Source organism: Apodemus sylvaticus, chromosome 2 (genome assembly GCF_947179515.1).
Source record: "Apodemus sylvaticus chromosome 2, mApoSyl1.1, whole genome shotgun sequence".
NCBI classification, from domain to species: Eukaryota; Metazoa; Chordata; class Mammalia; order Rodentia; family Muridae; genus Apodemus; species Apodemus sylvaticus.
The window spans coordinates 139,929,925-139,948,113 of NC_067473.1; the positions used below are offsets into that span (position 1 = coordinate 139,929,925).

Below are 18,189 nucleotides of genomic sequence, written 5' to 3' on the forward strand. Positions count from 1 at the left end.
AGTAGGGAGAAAGAAGAAATGCTATTCTGTCCTCCTGACTCCCACCCACTGCTAAATCTGCCCAAACAAGGACATTTTAAAGACCGTCCCTAGCCTCAGAATCTGGCCCTTGACTGACCAAGGACCCCTCCCTTTGGTTCCAGTGAGGGCTTTGTATGCAGATCCGAAGGACTTGTGTCATAGCTGCTTGGGGCTTTGCTAGCAGACTCTGGACGCTAAACCCTTCAGCCATAGAATGCAATTCTCGCCAGAAGTCTTCTTCTCCCCTCCCTTTCCACCTGAAACCAGCTGCACATCTCTTTTGTGCTTGCATAAAAGAAAGGATGGTCCTAATGCTAGTTGGTGTGAAGCCGGCGGCCACATCATAACAAATACAGGGAACAGGCCCTTGAGCCTGTGTCTCAGGCAGGTTCTAGGTATTAACCACACACTATCCTTCCAGTTAAACCAGTTGGCTTTGAACCAAAACCATTCTGACAGCAGAGTGATTCTGAGCCCCCAGCCCCACCTGCCAAAACCTGAACTCTAGCTAGATTCAGGAGGCCCTGGTATAAAGACTATTTTCCTCTGTACTTATGGAGTCAGAGCTGTGAGAACCTGTCTGACCTCCATAAGAGTTTCCCACTACAACTGGGCCTGAGTCACCTCTCTTGCCCCATCAGGGAACAAAGGTATTGAGACAGGGAACAAGCTCTTCCTGTCAGGGTCATCAGCCCTGGGCTTCCCCTGACCTCCTCAGCTTCTGGGGAAGAATGCAGAAAGGCCAAGTCTCTGGTGAGGTACTGCAGCCTGTGGCCTTTTAGAACTCTCTGCCCTTGAAACTGTGACTTAGTACAGTGTCCTAAAATTGGAAACAGACTACTCTGGAGACAGAGCCAGTCTAAGGAGGAAATGGAGGAAACCTGCAGCTGCCCACCCCCGCAGTACTACAAAGCTAATTTGAGGAACACTGATGCCCTCCCAGAGGCAGTGGGCATATTGGTTTATATGTCATGCACTCTAGACATTAGGACTAGATGTAAGAAGTCATTGCAACTAGTAGAAAAGCAGAGGTCTGCTCTAAAAGTTCCTATTTGGAGTTAACCCAGTTTCGCTATCTGAGGAGGAACAGTGGGTAAGGCCACTGTAACTGTGACCCAACATTGCCCTATCTTGCATGATAGCCACCAAGCCATGCCTGTTAAATCAAAAGTAGATGCGAGTAATTATTCTGTTGCTCAGTAACTGCCCGTGCCTACTGCTTAGTGGCCTCTGTGACTAGTGGCTGTGACTAGTGGCTATCCTCTTGGACACACCAAGAACGGCCCTGTCATTGTAGAAAGTTCCATTGTAGAGTACCGGCCTTGGCCGAATGTTCTGAAACACCATAAAATTGTTCCAGATGACAGCCGATCATATCTAAAGGAAAATGAGAAATGGGTTTCCCATCTGTTTTGATCGCCTAATTTTTACCCTCTGCAGTGTCGGTGTCTGCTGCAGAGTTTTAGCCTGTCAGCTTGTAAAAATTGAGCTAGTTGTTTTTAAGCTTATCAGTTGTCTGTCCAGACAAGCACTTCAGCAATATCCGGTCACGGTTGTATATTGTTTATCTGTGGTCTCAAAACAGAATCGTTTTAAAGTACCTTGAGAGTATGTAGAGTGTAACTATAATATGTTTATGATTCTAGTGATTATTTTTTAAAAGAGAAATATTCCACGCTACAGTCACAAAATTAAAACCAGTATTTAAAAGTGGAGAAGCATTAAGATATTAACAGGGGAGGTTAATCATATTTCAATGAAAGGAACATGCTGTTAGACAAATTCTTCTAGTATGCTCGGAGTGCGCATGCACAGACACACACATGCACACAGCTGAGGGCTTTCAGATCAGACAGATTCATTCGCACTGTCCTGAGCCTTGAAACCAGAGTTCACTGCCAATAGCAAAGCAAGGGTCTGCAGAAAAGACTTTGAGAATAACCGCTCACCCTCCATTTTAACGCTAGATCGTCAGACTGGACCGGACAATGGAACAGATTGTCTTCCCCGTGCCCAGCATCTGTGAATTCCTGACTAAGGAATCGAAACTTCGAATATATTACACCACAGAGAGGGATGAGCAAGGCAGCAAGATCAATGACTTCTTCCTGCGCTCCGAGGACCTCTTTAACGAGATGAACTGGCAGAAGAAACTTCGGGGTGAGTCAGAGTGCCTGGACTCACTCTGGGAATGCACAGCTCTGAGGTTTCACACCTGGCCTGGGGAGTGTGGGTACCTCCAAGAGCAAGCAAGTCAGGAACGGCCGGCGTTGGTGTCCCCCTCTGAATAGAGAGCTTTGGTATTTCAATATCCAGACCCAATCTAAGGGCCCTACATGGGCTGCATTCATGCAGCTTTTGATTTGATTGGCCTAGGGGCTTTGTGGATGACTTCGAGGGCCTGTTTAGGTGTTTCCCTATGCAAACTAATTAGGCACAGAAAAGAGCAGGCCTTTTCCTGCACTGGATGGTTCCCTCAGGCTGGGACTGCAGACTGGCACACCTGTTCCTGAGACTCTTTCTTGTCCCTCTGATGGGGTAGCTCAGGGTCAGAACTCTCAGTCATTTTATAGGCAGTACAGTTGTTTGCCATATAAGATGCAGCATGGCTCACACCAGCAGGTCCCATGACAAAGCCAGCCAAGTCAAATGAAGATTGCTTGTCTAAGGCATATTTATAGCGCTTCCCCCAGAGGGCTTCTGGGCTCCCAGTTTTCATTAGCGTTTTTAATGTGATCCTTCAGCACAGCAGTGTGCTTGGGAGCAGCTCTTGTGACCAACTTTAAAGGATCATGCTTTATTTGTGAGTGAGTTGGGAGCCAGGATTTTTTTTTTTTTTTTTTAATCCGAAACTCCAAAGCCAGGCTTTGGTTGAGATCTTTCAGGCTTTTTGCAGGGTGTGGCCAGGGTAAGAGAGAGCACAGCTTCCGGGACCTCTTGTGCTATCTTTGGTCCTTGCCAGCCTGAGCAGAGGCGGGCCTGCCTCCTCACCAGGCTTACCTTGTCCGCCTTCCTCCTCACTTCCCTTGCTCTCCTGGGTTCACTCATGGCAAAGAGTTGTGTCTTCAGAGTAATAGCAGGTCCTCAGTACCAAGGAGGGTGAGAAGCACTCTCTAGTCCACCTCCACCGTCCACCACTTCCCCACACACAGGTAGGCAGCTTACCCATTCCCAGAACCCCTAGGAGCCGGCCGGTGGGTAGTAAAGATTCATTTTCCCCAGAGAGGACACCTCATCATTCCAAGATTTTTAGTGAAGTATAGCTAATGCCTTCTCTTACTTTAGTCTTCCTAGCTTTTGAAAAATAGTGTTTGTTTTAGGGAAGTTTAAAGGCAATAGTGCTTGTCATCTGAAATTTTTTAATTGCCTCCAAAGCTATGTACTAAGGGAAAAATGGAAAAACAGTAAGCGAATTAAACAAATCAAGCATTTAGGAAGGTGAGAGATGTACTCATTGGAAGCCGAATTAAAATAGATCATACTGAATTTCACTGAGCAGCTTAGTTCCACCAAGTGTGCAGGAATTTTTCTGTCATGTTGGCAGAGCTGGCATACCTTTGGCTGAAGTCATAAAGGTTGTGACGGGTGTGATTGGAAGTCAGTCACCAGTTCTCCCTCAGTGTCTGCCTTTCTATTGATGTGAGTGTTCTGTAGTGTTAAGAAATCAATATGGGAGCCGGGCGGTGGTGGCACACGCCTTTAATCCCAGCACTTGGGAGGCAGAGGCAGGCAAATTTCTGAGTTCGAGGCCAGCCTAGTCTACAGAGTGAGTTCCAGGACAACCAGGGCTACACAGAGAAACCCTGTCTCGAAAAACCAAAAGAGAGAGAGAGAGAGAGAGAGAGAGAGAGAGAGAGAGAGAGAGAGAGAGAGAGAGAGGAAGGAGAGAGAAAGAAAGATAGATAGATAGATAGATAGATAGATAGATAGATAGATAGATAGATAGATGGGGGATGGAGAGATAGGTCAGCCGTTCAGAGCCTGGGCTACTCTTGCAGAAGATCTGAGTTCACTTCCTGGCACCTGCCTGGCCACTTATAACCACCTGTAACTCCAGTTCCCAGGGATCTGACACACTCTTTTGGCCTCTGTGAGTACCAGGCATCGTGTGGTACACATGCATACATGCAAGCTCATGCCCATAAGCCCATGCATATAATATAAAGATCAAGAAATGTGCTTTTTGGAAGAAATTGGTTTTATCTTCTGCAAACATTTTAATTCTAAAACAGTTAAACACCCAGTTTTATTTGCTCCTCAGAAACCCTTTCCTGCTTTCTTCTTGAAACACACACCCTTCTATACATACATATACTTTCTTGGGCCATCTCTTTCTGACACCTGAAGATCATATGTCTGGTGAAGAGAGGACTCTAGGCTGTGGAACCCAGACGACAGAGCAGGAGGAAGCTCAGATAGAGTTGCTTATGCTGACCATTTCTTACTTGGGATTTTCCCTCATGCTTATTACATTAGAGGTAGCATTTACTTGTGTGGAATCCTAAGTTACCCAGAAAAGCCCAGTTTCTTTAAAACAAACCAGGAGCCAGTGTGACCGAGACCTGCCCTGGATGCAGCTATTTTAATAGCTTTGTCTGTCTTGGGTGCCAGCATTCTGCAATTCTGCTGGTGTGTGGCAAGTATGTCAATCCAACTAAATTACAGTCCTTAAGAAAAGACAACATGCTACAAGGTATGGTGGGGGATTCGGAAGTGCACATGTTCCTTCCTGTGGGAAATAATGCTCTGTAAGAAGACAGGCAGCACAAGCAGATGTTTAAGTGGCTACACTATGAAGCTGATTATGACCAGGGTTATAATCAAGCAATGACAGGTTACAGAAGTGTGGGGAAAGACTTGAAAGAAGAGGGTGAATGGTGGTAACATCTAGCAGAGTCCGGATAGACACAGCCTGGAAGAGTAGGGGAGGTGTGTCCTGTGGCCTACTGCTGCGATATCAAACTCTGATGCTTACAAGAACATGAATGTACTTATCTTACTGTTCTGGAAGGCTGGAGTCTGGTGAGGTTCTCACTGAGTTAAAAAAAAAAAAATCCAGATATGGGTGGGGTGAATCTTGTGCCTTCCCATTTCACTAAAAAGACTTTTGTCATATAACACATTCACAAGCTGAAGACTGAGGTTTGGGACATTTGAATGGGCATCATTTTGCTTATCATAGAAGGCATGTTAATTGGTTTAATCATTCACAAAACACAATGGCTTAAACCAACAAATGCTCATTTTCTTATAGTTTCCTGTGGTCAGGAATGGCTTAGCTGGATAGTTAAGGCTCAGGTTCTTTCATTAGGTAGCCACTGAGATAATGTCCAGTGCTGTTGTCATCTAAGCACTTGCCTGGCCCTGGTGAGTCCACTTCTTAGTGCTCTCTGATAGCTCTGGAATCAGGGCATTCCTTTCTTCTACACATAAACCTTTCCAATGAATCAGGGGTATCCTCATGGCATAACAGTTGCTTTCTTTAAATGGTTGAAGAGCAAGTGTGAGGAGAAAGCCACGGAGCTTTTATAGCCTGCTCTCAGAAACCTCATGTGAAGCCTGCAAGTGAACTATCCTTTTCATAGCAGAAGCATGGCACAGGTGCAGTCATACTCCGGACAATGTAATTAGCTGCCCCTCTTAAGGTATTCCATCAAAGAAAGAACTACATCAAAGATTAGAGCATGTGCTATATCACAGCAGAGGGAGAACATGGAAGGCGAAGAGCAGCACAGTGTTTGTGGGAACTTCTACTAAGTTAGGATGTAGGAGTAGTTGTGTGGAGAAGGGAGGGGGGACCTGGAAGTTGGGACCTAGTTCAATGTACCACAGGAAGTATAAAGATATTGTAGATCTTTAACCATAACTTTATACCTGGATTAATAACGATTTGAGCTATAGAACTGATTATTTATTAGTTCAGATTCAAAACTAGAGTGTAATGAATATTAGCTTTGAAAAATTAGATTTGTGAACTATGTACCCTGGTTAAAGACCTTTTGTTGCAGCTGTACTGAAGGGGACATGTTCCCGTGCAAGGAAATCTGGTTTCCAAGGACCAGCACAGATTTCTGCTAGCTTTTTGTATTTCTGGACTTCTTATGAGCTCGTGATGCATACATGAGCATGGAGAGGGTGCTATCAGTTTTCCTCAGCCTCAGCAGTCACCAGTGTCTAGCCATTTGCCTCTCCTGTTCTTTTCAGGTATTTTTGTTTTGTATATCACAAGTGTCCACTCAGGTCCCCCAAAGAAGTGCCAATGCGGTTACAGCCAGACAAGATGAATTCTCATCTCCAGTTTGCTTCCGCAGGCTTGGGGTGTGGCTCAGTTATACAGTGCTTGCCCAGCATGTGTGAAGCCCTGGGTTTGATCCTCAGCACCATATAAAAGTAGGCACAGTGACACACTGTGTCTTCCCTGTACTCAGTGAAAAAGAAGTAGAAGATAAGAAATTTGAGGTCATTCTAACCTGTGTGGTTGGATTGAATCTAGCTGACACTATGTGGGACCCTGACTCAAAAAGGGATTTCATTTTTGTTTCACGACTATTTTACAAAATATTAAATTGCGTCCTGGCAGTTGAGTAGATTTAGTCAGCTCCTCTATTGAATGGGGACATTGGTCATCTACCTTAATCCCTTTTATCCCTTATTAAGGTCATCTACCTTAATCTACCTGACTCCAGATGATCACTAATTGGTAAAACAAGATCACAAATACTTCTTCCTCCAATGTCTGGTCATTGCTTTCTCTTATTTTTGAAGATGAAGAATTTCAAACTAGATGATTGCGCATAGCTCTGTAACTCAACAGTTTTGAAACATTGCCCGTGACCAAGTTCCAACATGATTATCAACAGTTACTAAATTACCAAGGACCTCTTTAATTGTGCCTTAACCCTCTTTGGATGGATGTTTCCAAAGTCTTGGCTGCCGTTGTAGGCCTCATTACAGGGTCTTTGGGTTTGTTATTGGCTGCTATCCTAAAGTTTTATGAAGATTTCACTGGTGGGGAGGTGGGATCCTGTCTCACATATCCTGTGATGTGCTCTAGAAGAAGCAACAAAATGATATCCAATGAGACTGTCTTGTGGAAGCTGTCTCCTGCATGGCCACGACAGTATAAACTTACAGCGCTGTGTCATATCTTTTCTCTCCTGGAGCTTTTGGATGTAAATTCCACTGCTGACATGGTCAGCCCCATCTGGTTTCCAAAGTTCCTTGGTTTTGAGAGCAACTATACCATTTGAAGGAGATGGCAAGGGAGTTGATAGTGAAAGGGGGTGACTGTCCTGCACAGGGGAATTAATGGGGTGTTTAAGTGGAGGAAATAGTACCAGGCCCAGTCAGAGGCTCAGCTGGCCAACTCTGAATGTTCTGTCTTCCTGACATTTCTAAAAGGCTAATTGAATTCTTGGGTCTTTCTGGGCATCTCATCTGGAACTGGAGGTCTGGGGAGAGAACCAGAATCTTAGTGTGTGAACTCTGGATAACCCTCAGATTCCATAACTGGTGGGGTTGACAGGGCACGAAGGACGTTTAGATGGCCCAGCCTTTGCCCTTCTCTTCTCCCTTGTACCCCAATGAAGTTTCTGTTCATGAGTTCTCCAATGACCTGATGTCATGTCACTGTGTGCCAGCTCTGAAACAAATTCTCGTTCTTACTGTTTGGATCAAAACTGGGAACAAGAGTGGACTTGTGGGGATCTAGCAGAAGGAAGGGCCGTGGCAGGCTCCAGCCCTCTGATGTGTAGTAGTCAACAACCTCACAGGCTCCGTCTGTTTCCACAGCCCAGCCTGTCTTGTACTGGTGTGCCCGAAACATGTCTTTCTGGAGCAGCATTTCCTTCAACCTGGCCGTCCTGATGAACCTGCTGGTGGCGTTTTTCTATCCATTTAAAGGAGTGAGGGGAGGTAACCTTGCCTTTCTTTCTTTAAGTATTCTGCCTTATCTTTGTGAGACACCATCTTGCTATAAGGACAGGCTGGCCCGGAACCCAGGATCCTCCTCTCCTGCTTTAGCCTTCTGGTCATAGACTGTCTTCCTTATTTTTTCTATTTTTCTATGGTTTCTGTTGCTGTCACAAAACACCATACCAAAAGCAACTTGGGGAAGAGGACTTCTACATCACAATCCATCCATCATTAAAGGAAATAAAGGCAGAAATCTGGAGGCAGGAATCAAAGAAAGCAGAAACCATGAAACAGTGCTGCTCACTGGCTTTGTTCCATTGGCTTGGCTCAGCCTGCTTTTTGATTTTGCTAACAGAATGTTGCAGGAAAACACACAGACTTGCCCTTCATGTGGAGATAATTCTTTTCATAGATAAATTAAATACTAAGTAGTCCCATTGACATCCAGGTCTAAAATAAAATAATAAAATGTTATTAAAATCATATTTTTAAAAAGAAAAAATCTAAAGCCCAAGAATCCTGAGTACCCAGGACTATTTGCCCAGGGGTCAGATCACCTACAGGGACCTGGGCCCTCCCATATCAATCATCAATCAAGAAAATGCAACACGGGCTTGTCCACGAGCCAATTAGGTGGGGACACTTTGTCAATTATTGTATTCTCTTCCCAAATGATTCTAGCTTGTGGAATATTGACCGAAAACTAGCCCACACATGGACATATTCTACCATAGTTGGTTCAATATCTTTAATTTCAAAGAAATAGCTGATGACATCAGGAAGGCTGTGACTTGGGTCTTAAATTATATTGCTGAAACTATTGGTACCATTTAGGATCCCAGTTATCCATTTGCAGATAAGATGAAATACTAGCTTTTACCTAAAATCCAGTTTTAAATTAAACTTAAAATAGTTAGAAGTAGGAGGGGCTCTTGAGCCTGTCAGAAATTGTCTTAAGCCCCATGTCTTACATACAGGAAAGTATTCGTCCAAGAAGCTAAGAGAGACAGCACAGCAGGCTAGTTAGGTGCTTAGCTGATCGTATAGCACAGACATAAACAGTCCGTCCACTGTATGTTTTCCTGTCCCATGCTTCTGGAGTGGTTTTCAACAGAAGACTAAGAAACCTCTGGAATGTTCTTTTCCCTTTCCCAGGTCAGAAATAAGACAAGTCTTGAGACTCTAGCCAGTATTCCTTGAGTGTTTAGTCTGTGGAGAGCTGCCTGCTACCATTCATGGATTTCCCCCACCCACCATCTCCTTCCTGACGCCCACATGAGCCTTCAACATTTTGATGAGAAGGAGCAAAGTTTAGGACAGCACTTCTCTATTGGGGACCCTTGACTTGATCGCTGGTATTTGAGAGTCATTAACATTGTGGGGTTTTGGTGGCAGACATGAGAGGCTCCTCTTCTGTTAGATATTCATGTCCTCTTTCTCCACACCATGTTAGAGGTGTAATCAAAGCCCTCATGTATGCTAGACAATGTTCTAGCATGGAATCAAGTTCCCAGTCCCATGTACCCCAGGTTCCAGGAAGATTATTTTTTAGCTAAGTGTTTCTTTGTAGCCTTTTTGGCTTACCAGTTCACCTTCACCTATAACAGCCTGCCTCCTGTATAAAACTTAATGGGGTAAAGGGACCCCAGAATCAGGCCCAGGAAGACACTGTGAATGTTTGAGCTGAATATTATAGTCATATATCTAAGCAGCACATGTGTAATAAAAGTATACTTAAGGACCAACTTGAAAGTGATAACATGTTGTATAATGCCACATACCCTTTCAAGGACTTAACTTTTCTGTTTGGACTTAACTTACATTGAAGGCACCATTTGAATGTGTACTTCTTCCCCAAAGCATGATCTAAACACAGACCCAGGGTATGTGTGTGTGTGTGTGTGTGTGTGTGTGTGTGTGTGTGTGTGTGTGTGTTTATTTTCTTTAATGCCACTTAATGAAACTTGAGGGTTAATATTTGAAAAGATTTGATCAGAACATAGGACTACAGTTTCTCTCTGGGGAGTTATCTCCCTTAACAAAGATTCTAATCAGTGGAGGCGAGAGTAGGCAGGGAGTCAGCACACGCTTCTGTTGGTGCCTACCGGGTCTCCTTCCAGCGCAAGAACACAAGAAGTTTCTGTGTTCCTCTCAGCAGATTATCCAGGTATTTCTTTGGTTGGGCTCTCATCTGCCCTCCACCCCTCTAAAGATATTTCATATAGATTTTAATGATTCATCCCAACTGTTTTCTTTACTGGTCACCAGCATCCAGTGCAGTGTTTGAGGACAGTGAGTTGACACCCCTCACCTTCAGTTGACACCCTTTACCACAGAATACTGTGGAAATTCTAGCTGGTCACTGGTCATGTGACTCCATGCATGCCTCTTTGGTTACTCCTTGATATGTCTGTCCTATATTATAAGATGCTGACAGTGAAGATGTTGAGGTTTTGATGTGGCTTCAAAAATGCCTAGAAGACTCTGACAAAATAGTTGTAGAAACCTATCTCTTACCAATCAAACCTGAGACCCCTTGAGTGAGGTGATAGTTGAGATCTTTCCAACTCTAAGGTGATACACTTTGAGTATAGCACTCACCTTTATTAGCCTGCAGTTCACAAGATTTTCTTGTCTGACTGTGGGTCATGAGCTTTAGAACCTCATACCAATGGATTTACTGGAAAGCAGTGTCAGAGCTCCTGGGAATGAAAAGAGACTGATCTGACCTATGAATCCCCTTTCATGATATGGACACTGAAGTTACTTTGGAAGCAACAGTTCACCATTAGAGTGAATGCTTGCATTTGTAACATGTGTTCTGGAAATTTTCTGTGCTTAGCACCAACTGTTTTCAGGAAAATGGTTGTTTTCAAACTGCTCAGAAAATATATCTGGTTAATTGGCCTGAAAATGCCAATGTGAGATCAGTATGTGTTAGACTCTGTAGGTGCAACTTAGTAGTAGGATGCTTGCCAAGCATGACCAAGACAAGGATTTGAGCTCTAGCACTTCCAAAATAAAATTTTCTGTGTATGTTTGCATCATAGTATCTTTCTAAAAACAGGATTGCTAAAATGTACCTCTTAGATAGCAGTCTAATTTTGTACAGCACTGTGGTTCTGTGGCTTACATGACCTTTGCAGCCTAGAGCATCAGTGGCCTTAAAAGCTCCTTTCAGAAGCCCAGCCCACTGAGACACCTGTCAGAAGCACAGCACTGGTGCAGAGTCAGATACTGCTCAGTCTGTGAGCATGCCACAATGGCTCAAGTCAAGGCAGTATGGCTCCTTAAACTTTCTTATTATTGAAATGTTTTAACTTACTCATGAGTAGAAGGAACAGCATGACAAACTGCCATGTACATCAGCCCAGCTTGAACAATTAACATTTTGCTAAACTTGTTTCCTCTAGCCCCCCACTATATTTTTGAAACATTTTAGAGAAGTTTAGACATTTCGTTGTTTTGACCATAAATATTTCAGTGTGCCTCTAACTTATAAGCATATTTTAAAATATATATAACCACCAGGCCATTATCATATGTAACAAAACTAACAGTAAATCTTGTAATAGTCCAAATTCACATTTCTCCAGCTGTCTCCAAGATTTCTTTCTAGACCCAGACTCTTGGAGTCCAGCACTAGTTTTTAGTACTGTGTTAAAAGCACTGAAAGAACAGGTTCTTACCTTGGCCTCTTCAGGCCTTGGGTGCAAGTGTTGTACCCACCACATTTATGGTGACAACGTTTGAGAATCTTTTAAAAGTCAGGCTTTGTGGAATGGTTTTGTTTGTTTGTTTGGTTGGTTGGTTTTGGTTTTGGTTTTGTTTGTATTTTTTTAAATCCCAGCACATAGAAGGCAAAGTCAGGCAGCTCTCTGTGAGCTCAACCCCCAAAGAGTTCTAAGATAGCCAGAGCTATGTAGTGTGGCTCCATAGTGTACCCAGAAAAAAAAATCTGTTTAAAATGTTTAAACATGTATGAAATGAAAAGTAAGCTGGAGAATGGGAGAAAACATCTCCAAAGAATATCTCACTATATCAGGTCGTAAATGCAGAATATGAACACATAAAACACTGTAATAGAAAGACTACCATATTAAAAGAATGGGCAAGGTATTTGCTCAAATAATTAACAAAAGAAGCTCTATGGATAACCAGTAGGTACATGAGAAGATAGCCAATATCTAGAATTATCAGTAAAATACAAATTAGAACAGTGATGTAGTTCTATAGACCTGCTAAAATGGCTGAATCACAAGACTGTTAATATCAAGGGCTAATGAAAGGGGGGAAAAAGTGTGATTGTTTTGGTTGGAAAGCAGTATGCCAGTATCTCACAAAATTGCACATTCTGTGAAAGAACTAGCGGTCTTCTTCTTTGTGTTTGTGCAAAAGAAATCAGTTCCACTCCAAGATTGGTACTTGAATGTTCTAGAAGCAACATTCCCAGGATCTCTACACTGAGATGATCACAAACATCCATTCATTTACTGAAAGAATAAATAAATTATAAATTGTGGTACATCTGTAATATGGACTATTACTCAGCAGTAAAAACAATGAAGTAGGAGTAACCACCATGATTCTTAAACACTTCTTAGTCACACAAAAGACTACCCCCTAATATAGTTACTTCTCCATTTTCATGAGAACTGCAAAATTATAGTAACAGGAAGCACACTGGTGGTATCTGGGAGTGGGGGTGGGGCAACACATAAACTGCAAAGACCTCTAGGTCTGTCAGGGTGCTCGTGTTTATCAGGGTAAGCACATTCTGTGTCTTGACTGTGGCAGCAGCATCCTGTGTTGGTCATATAACAACAAACTGTCAATTCTTGATCTGTGCACACAGGGAATTGATGCTTTTAACAACAGCTAAAGACTATTAACATTAATGGCATGTTCTTCTAGCCATTTCCTAGATCACTTTGGATAAAATACATAAAGACTGGGTTGCCTTTAAAGTAGAGATACTGCATCAGCTTCATAGGTTGCTAGAGTGGGCTGAGTAAATGGTAATTAACGAGAACAGGAGAGACAGCAGGATTGTGACAGTTGTTAAACATGCACAAAAGGATACATATGCCCCCAGAATCCAGATTTTTTTAAAAGATTTATTTATTTATTATATGTAAGTACACTGTAGCTGTCTTTAGACATTCCAAAAGAGGGAGCCAGATCCTGTTACGGATGGTTGTGAGCCTCCATGTGGTTGCTGGGATTTGAACTCAGAACCTTGGGAAGAACAATCAGTGCTCTTAACCACCGAGCCATCTCTCCAACCCCCCCTTTTTCCCCCACAATTTTAGCTTCTATAAACCTTATGTGCCTTTGTGCCCATTTCTTTTATTTTCTGTGAATAAGGTATACATGGTCACATGTGTGTGGAGGTTCAGTATTAACACTGCATGTGTTGTTTGATCATTCTCCACTTTGTATATAGAGGCAGGGCTCTCACTTGAGCCCAGGCTAGTCTACCCAGCTAGCTGGCTCAACCTCCTCCACCTCCTGCCTCCACTTCCTACTCAGTAACATTACAGAAGAGCCATCACTCCCACCCAATATGAACACAGATAGTGGAAACCTGAACTGCCACTTTTTGCCCATTTTAACCAGCTTTCCTTCCTTAAAGATGTTGAAAGTGGGGGGGGGGGGGAAGCAAGTGGCTGGCTCTAGGGGGACAGCTGCTGAAAAGAAGATGCCTCGGGTGGCTGTGACTTAGCTGGAGAAAGAGCAGCCACCTGCATAGGTACCGCCTCCTGAGCCGGGCCATATTCCTGGCTATTCCAAAGAAGAAAAACTCCTTTATATAAGCGTCCTGAATCATGTAGCACTGCTTGTTTACATCCAAGGGAGACTCAAAATGTGACAGCATTTGCAATAGGGGTGTTTTATTTTTTTTAATGAGTGTTTTACAGAACTGTATTTTTAGCCATGTTGGCTCATGTTATGTAACTAAGACATCTCGTGGGACACTCTAAATAGAACCTGAAATAGCAAGAGATGACAAAAACTGGTAGAAGCTCGTTATCCTCTGGGTTAATCTAACTGTAGATGATGCTCAAGAGCCGGAAGTTGCCTTCCTCCTTCCCTTGAGGAAATCAAATTGAGCCGTAGAACCTACAGTTTTATTTCACAGTTTTTGAATATAAGTAATCTTAGCTTCCAGTTCCTCCTTCTTCAGAAATGAATTATGACCTGCGAGTGAGTTTTATTTGTTGAGTAAGAATACAGTGTCTCCTCTGTGCCTCATACTTTTCTCAAGAGTCCAGATAGAAGCCAGACAAGTAAAATGATGGTTAGCAAAAAGCAGTATTTGAGGCTAGGGAGATATCTCAGATGGGAAGAACACTGGTTGCAGTTCCTGAGGACCCGGGTTCAATTCCCAGCACCTCCATGGCAGCTCCCAACCATCTGTAACTCTAGTTCCAGGGGATCTGGTGCCCTCATACAGACATACTTGTATACAAAGCATGAGTGAACATGAAAATAAATCTTAAAGAAGGAAGAAAATAGTAGCATTTGAGCCAGGAGTGTAGTTCCGTGGGTAGAGCACTTCCCTAGCACACCAGGCCCTATAGGGAGAACCAGGAAGTGTGGTGACAGAGTGTAGGAGGAAACACTTTGCAAGTTCTTTGTGAGTAGGAATGACTTCCCCCAAAATAGTAATGTCTCAGCTAAACCCAAAATACACAGGAAGACCAGAGAATTGGGGGTTGGAGGGGGATGCACAAGAAACATGAATGACTGCTTGGGAATCTAAAAACATTGAAACTGAAAATTTGAGGTAGAAAAAAAAAATCAGAACATTGTTTAGAGAAGTGACTGAAGAAAATGTCGTTAGACCTATGTTACTTTGTCACCTAGGCGCCATGAAAACACACATTCCAAAGAAGTCTGTATTGTCTTTCCAGGAACCCTGGAGCCGCACTGGTCAGGCCTTCTGTGGACAGCCATGCTCATCTCTCTGGCCATTGTCATAGCTCTGCCCAAGCCCCATGGCATCCGGGCCTTAATCGCTTCTACAATCCTACGGCTGATATTTTCAGTTGGGTTACAACCCACACTGTTTCTGCTGGGAGCTTTCAATGTAAGTACGAATCGCTTTATAGTAAAGTTCTTATAGATGGGAATCCTTTCCAATGGGCCCTAGCATCTTGACTTTGGTTTTCAATCTAGGAAAAAAGAATGCTGTTAGACTGACATCTTCCTTTGACCTCTTCAGGGTGAATTGAGTCTCCCAGGGCACCATTTGGACCTGAACCTTTCCTCGGGAGTATCTCTCTCAGGAGCTAGACAGGGACAGCAGCAGCAGAGGAAGCTTAAGTTAGTTTGGCCAGTCTGACCAAAGGTTTGTTTGGACCATAGTTTTTAGCCACCAAATCAAATGATCAAATATTAACATAGCACTCAGTTCTCAAAGGGCTCACAGAGAAAAGAGGAGACAGGTTAGAGGGACTGTTCATAAACAGACAGAGTAAGTCATGAGGAAAGAAGAAAATGAGAGATTGCCGTTTAGATGTCGGTGGGAGTGGGGAGCCATGGGAGTGCTGTCACTATAGTTGAAGGGATGCGGGGGGGGGGGGGGGGGGGGGGGGTCCTTAGGAAATAGTGATGGCTGAGGGAAGGCTGCAGGTGGCACAGGACTCCTGCATCATGGGAATTTCAAAAGTACCTTCCTTTGACTTTGGTTTCTATTCTAATCATGTGAGAAAGCTGAGGTGGCTGTACAAAAATGGAAGTGTCATAGAATAGTACGGGTGACACATAATCAAGTCTAGGTATTCCAATCGCAAAAGCATTAAGGATTCTGGCAAGATAATCTCAGAGAAAAGCAGCGGGTTTGAAATTGTGTTTTGTTGATTTGATTTGGGTTTGGGTTTTGGTTTGAAATATTCTTACTGTATATCCCAGCTTAGCCTTGAACTGTTTCTTTGTCCGAAACTGATCTTACATTTACTATGTAGCCCATGCTGGCCTCAAATTCATGATCTTGATGGCTCAGCCTCAAGCCTTCCAGAGCCTCAGCCTTCCAGAGTGATAAGATTACAAGTGTCTGCCACCACACCTTATGAAACTGTACATTACAGAACAGAAAATGTGAGGCCAGGAAGTGCAAGACTCAGGAAAGTGGTTTGCTTGTTTTAGGGTTCATAGGCCTAAGTGGAGCAACAGACCAGAGAGCTGTATTTGGGGCAGGGACTAATCCTGGAACACTGAATTCTGGGATAAATCCATTGAACATCTTCCTCCAAGTTCACATGTATTTTCATGTGAACATCATTCCATGGTGGTAAATGTTAGGTGGGGAATTGAAATAGAGGATCAGTGGCAAAATCCATATAGGAAGTAAATTCAGCAAATTAAAAGTATCTTATCTGCAATACTTTTCAAAGACCTAAAGAATAATTATGAATCTCTGAGGATGGGAACCTACATGGCTGTTTCCCAGGTGCTTTAGCCTATCGTTTTACAGATATGTCAGTAGGGATAATGCTGGGCACTCTGTTCATCTTAGTAGGAAATGTTGGCCATGTTTTGAGCCAAGATGATTTTTTACAAAGGCACTCTAGAAAATTCATTCATCCATGTTATGTAGACTGGGGTAGGAGGTACTGTAGGCACGGAGGCCCTTGGGGCTCTGCTAGTGCTTTTGATCAGGTGTGGTAAGGCTGAGTCGTAGTGTAGACATAAGAAACAAGGTACAGGTGTCTCGGTGGTGAAGGAAAGAACACCCTGGGGTAGGCAAAAAGGCAGAGCCATATCCTTGACATGCAGAAGAGTCTTATTGTCTTGATTGGATGGGCAGTGAAAAGGATAAATTTATTTTGTGTATTAGTTGCTTTTCTGTTGTTGGTGTGACAAAATGCCATAACCAGTGGAAATTTATAAATCATTTAATTAGGCTTTCGGTTTCAGAGGACTCAAGTCGATTAATGAGGGAGCAAAAGCTTGGCAGCAGGAACATCTGAGAGTTCACACCTTGATCCCCAAGCAGAAGGCAGAGGAGAGCAAACTGAATAGCTCTTATCTTTTGAAACCTCAGATCCTCTCCCCATCCCCAGCCCACCGCCTTGAGACACACTTCTTCCAGCAAGGTCACACTTCCTAATCTTTCCCAAGTAGGCTAACAACTGTGGGTCAAGTATGGAAACACACCAACCTGTGGGGGCTATTTTCACTCAAACCACCTGGGTCTAGGGGGGTGGAGTTCATGTGTGTACATGTGTTTGTACCAATGTGTATGGAGGACAAATGTCAACTTTAGTGTCCTTCCTCATGAGCTGTCCACCTTCTTATTTGAGACAGGGTCTTTCACTGGCTTAAGGCTTGCTGATTTGGCTAGGCTGGCTGGACAGCCAGCAAGCACCAAGGACTTCCCTGTCACGGTCTCCCCAGTACTGAGATAACAAACACACACCGTTGCACAAGGATTTTTTTTTACATGGGTTCTGGGGATCAAACTCAGGCTTATACAGGAAGCACTTTAACAATTGAGCCATCTTCCTATCATAAAAAATACAAATTTAACTCTAAGTTTCCAATCATGGGTGGCTAGGGCAAGATTATGGTCACTATATAAAACAAAATGATGCAACAATGCATTCACCTTGTTCACTTATATGTGAGGTGACAAAGACACATGCCCTTACTGTTAACTCTGACATTATAGAACCATGGGCACAATGGCAGAGAGAGAGTTCTAGAGCTGGTGCATGAGTGTCACATGCTGTGAGTTGTTTAAAAGGGACTGCAGGATGATGAGATGACGGCAGGACAGATGGAAAGAAAAGATAGTAGTCCCTCAGGGAGTGTGACTATTTCCTTTTGTTCTGTCCTTTGATTGTTCCACAGACAACACATCTTTAACACAGACCATTTTCAAGGAAGACTTAAGTTATACAATTACCATTTATGCAATACATTAGCTGTGGAGGGCAGAGGAAGCTGGATGGATGTGCCCGGAGCATAAGATGCGGTGTATACTGACAGACTCCCTTAGAGACAGAGCAGGAAGCTAGACTAAACGCTGATAGAGCAGAGTTAGTGTGGAGTAGGGGCGACGGACCGAGTCCGTGAACAGGAGATACTTGCTGGAGAAGCAGTGAAAGTTAAAGAGGAGAGCGAGTAGGCTGAAGCGGACTGTTGGCCTGTTCGGATTTTACAAACCTGGGTGTGTAGCAGGTTCTGTGAAGTCAACTGGACTATGATTATCATCTCTCATTTCTTCAAACCCCTCTCTAAAGCTCC

The 18,189-nt window shown here is 43.4% G+C and overlaps 1 protein-coding gene across 9 annotated transcripts in view; it reads left to right on the forward strand.

The window, feature by feature from the left end:
* The window catches only part of Itpr1 (inositol 1,4,5-trisphosphate receptor type 1), a 331,083-nt gene that overhangs the window by 272,257 nt on the left and 40,637 nt on the right, over positions 1-18,189 (forward strand). For 8 of the 9 annotated variants that reach the window (XM_052174461.1, XM_052174462.1, XM_052174463.1 and 5 more), the window contains 3 exons: positions 1,989-2,181; positions 7,813-7,935; positions 14,853-15,028. In XM_052174461.1, the coding sequence (XP_052030421.1) occupies positions 1,989-2,181; positions 7,813-7,935; positions 14,853-15,028 (492 nt within the window). The remainder of the gene's footprint in view (positions 1-1,988; positions 2,182-7,812; positions 7,936-14,852; positions 15,029-18,189) is intronic. The other variant, XM_052174469.1, reaches the window with a different exon arrangement.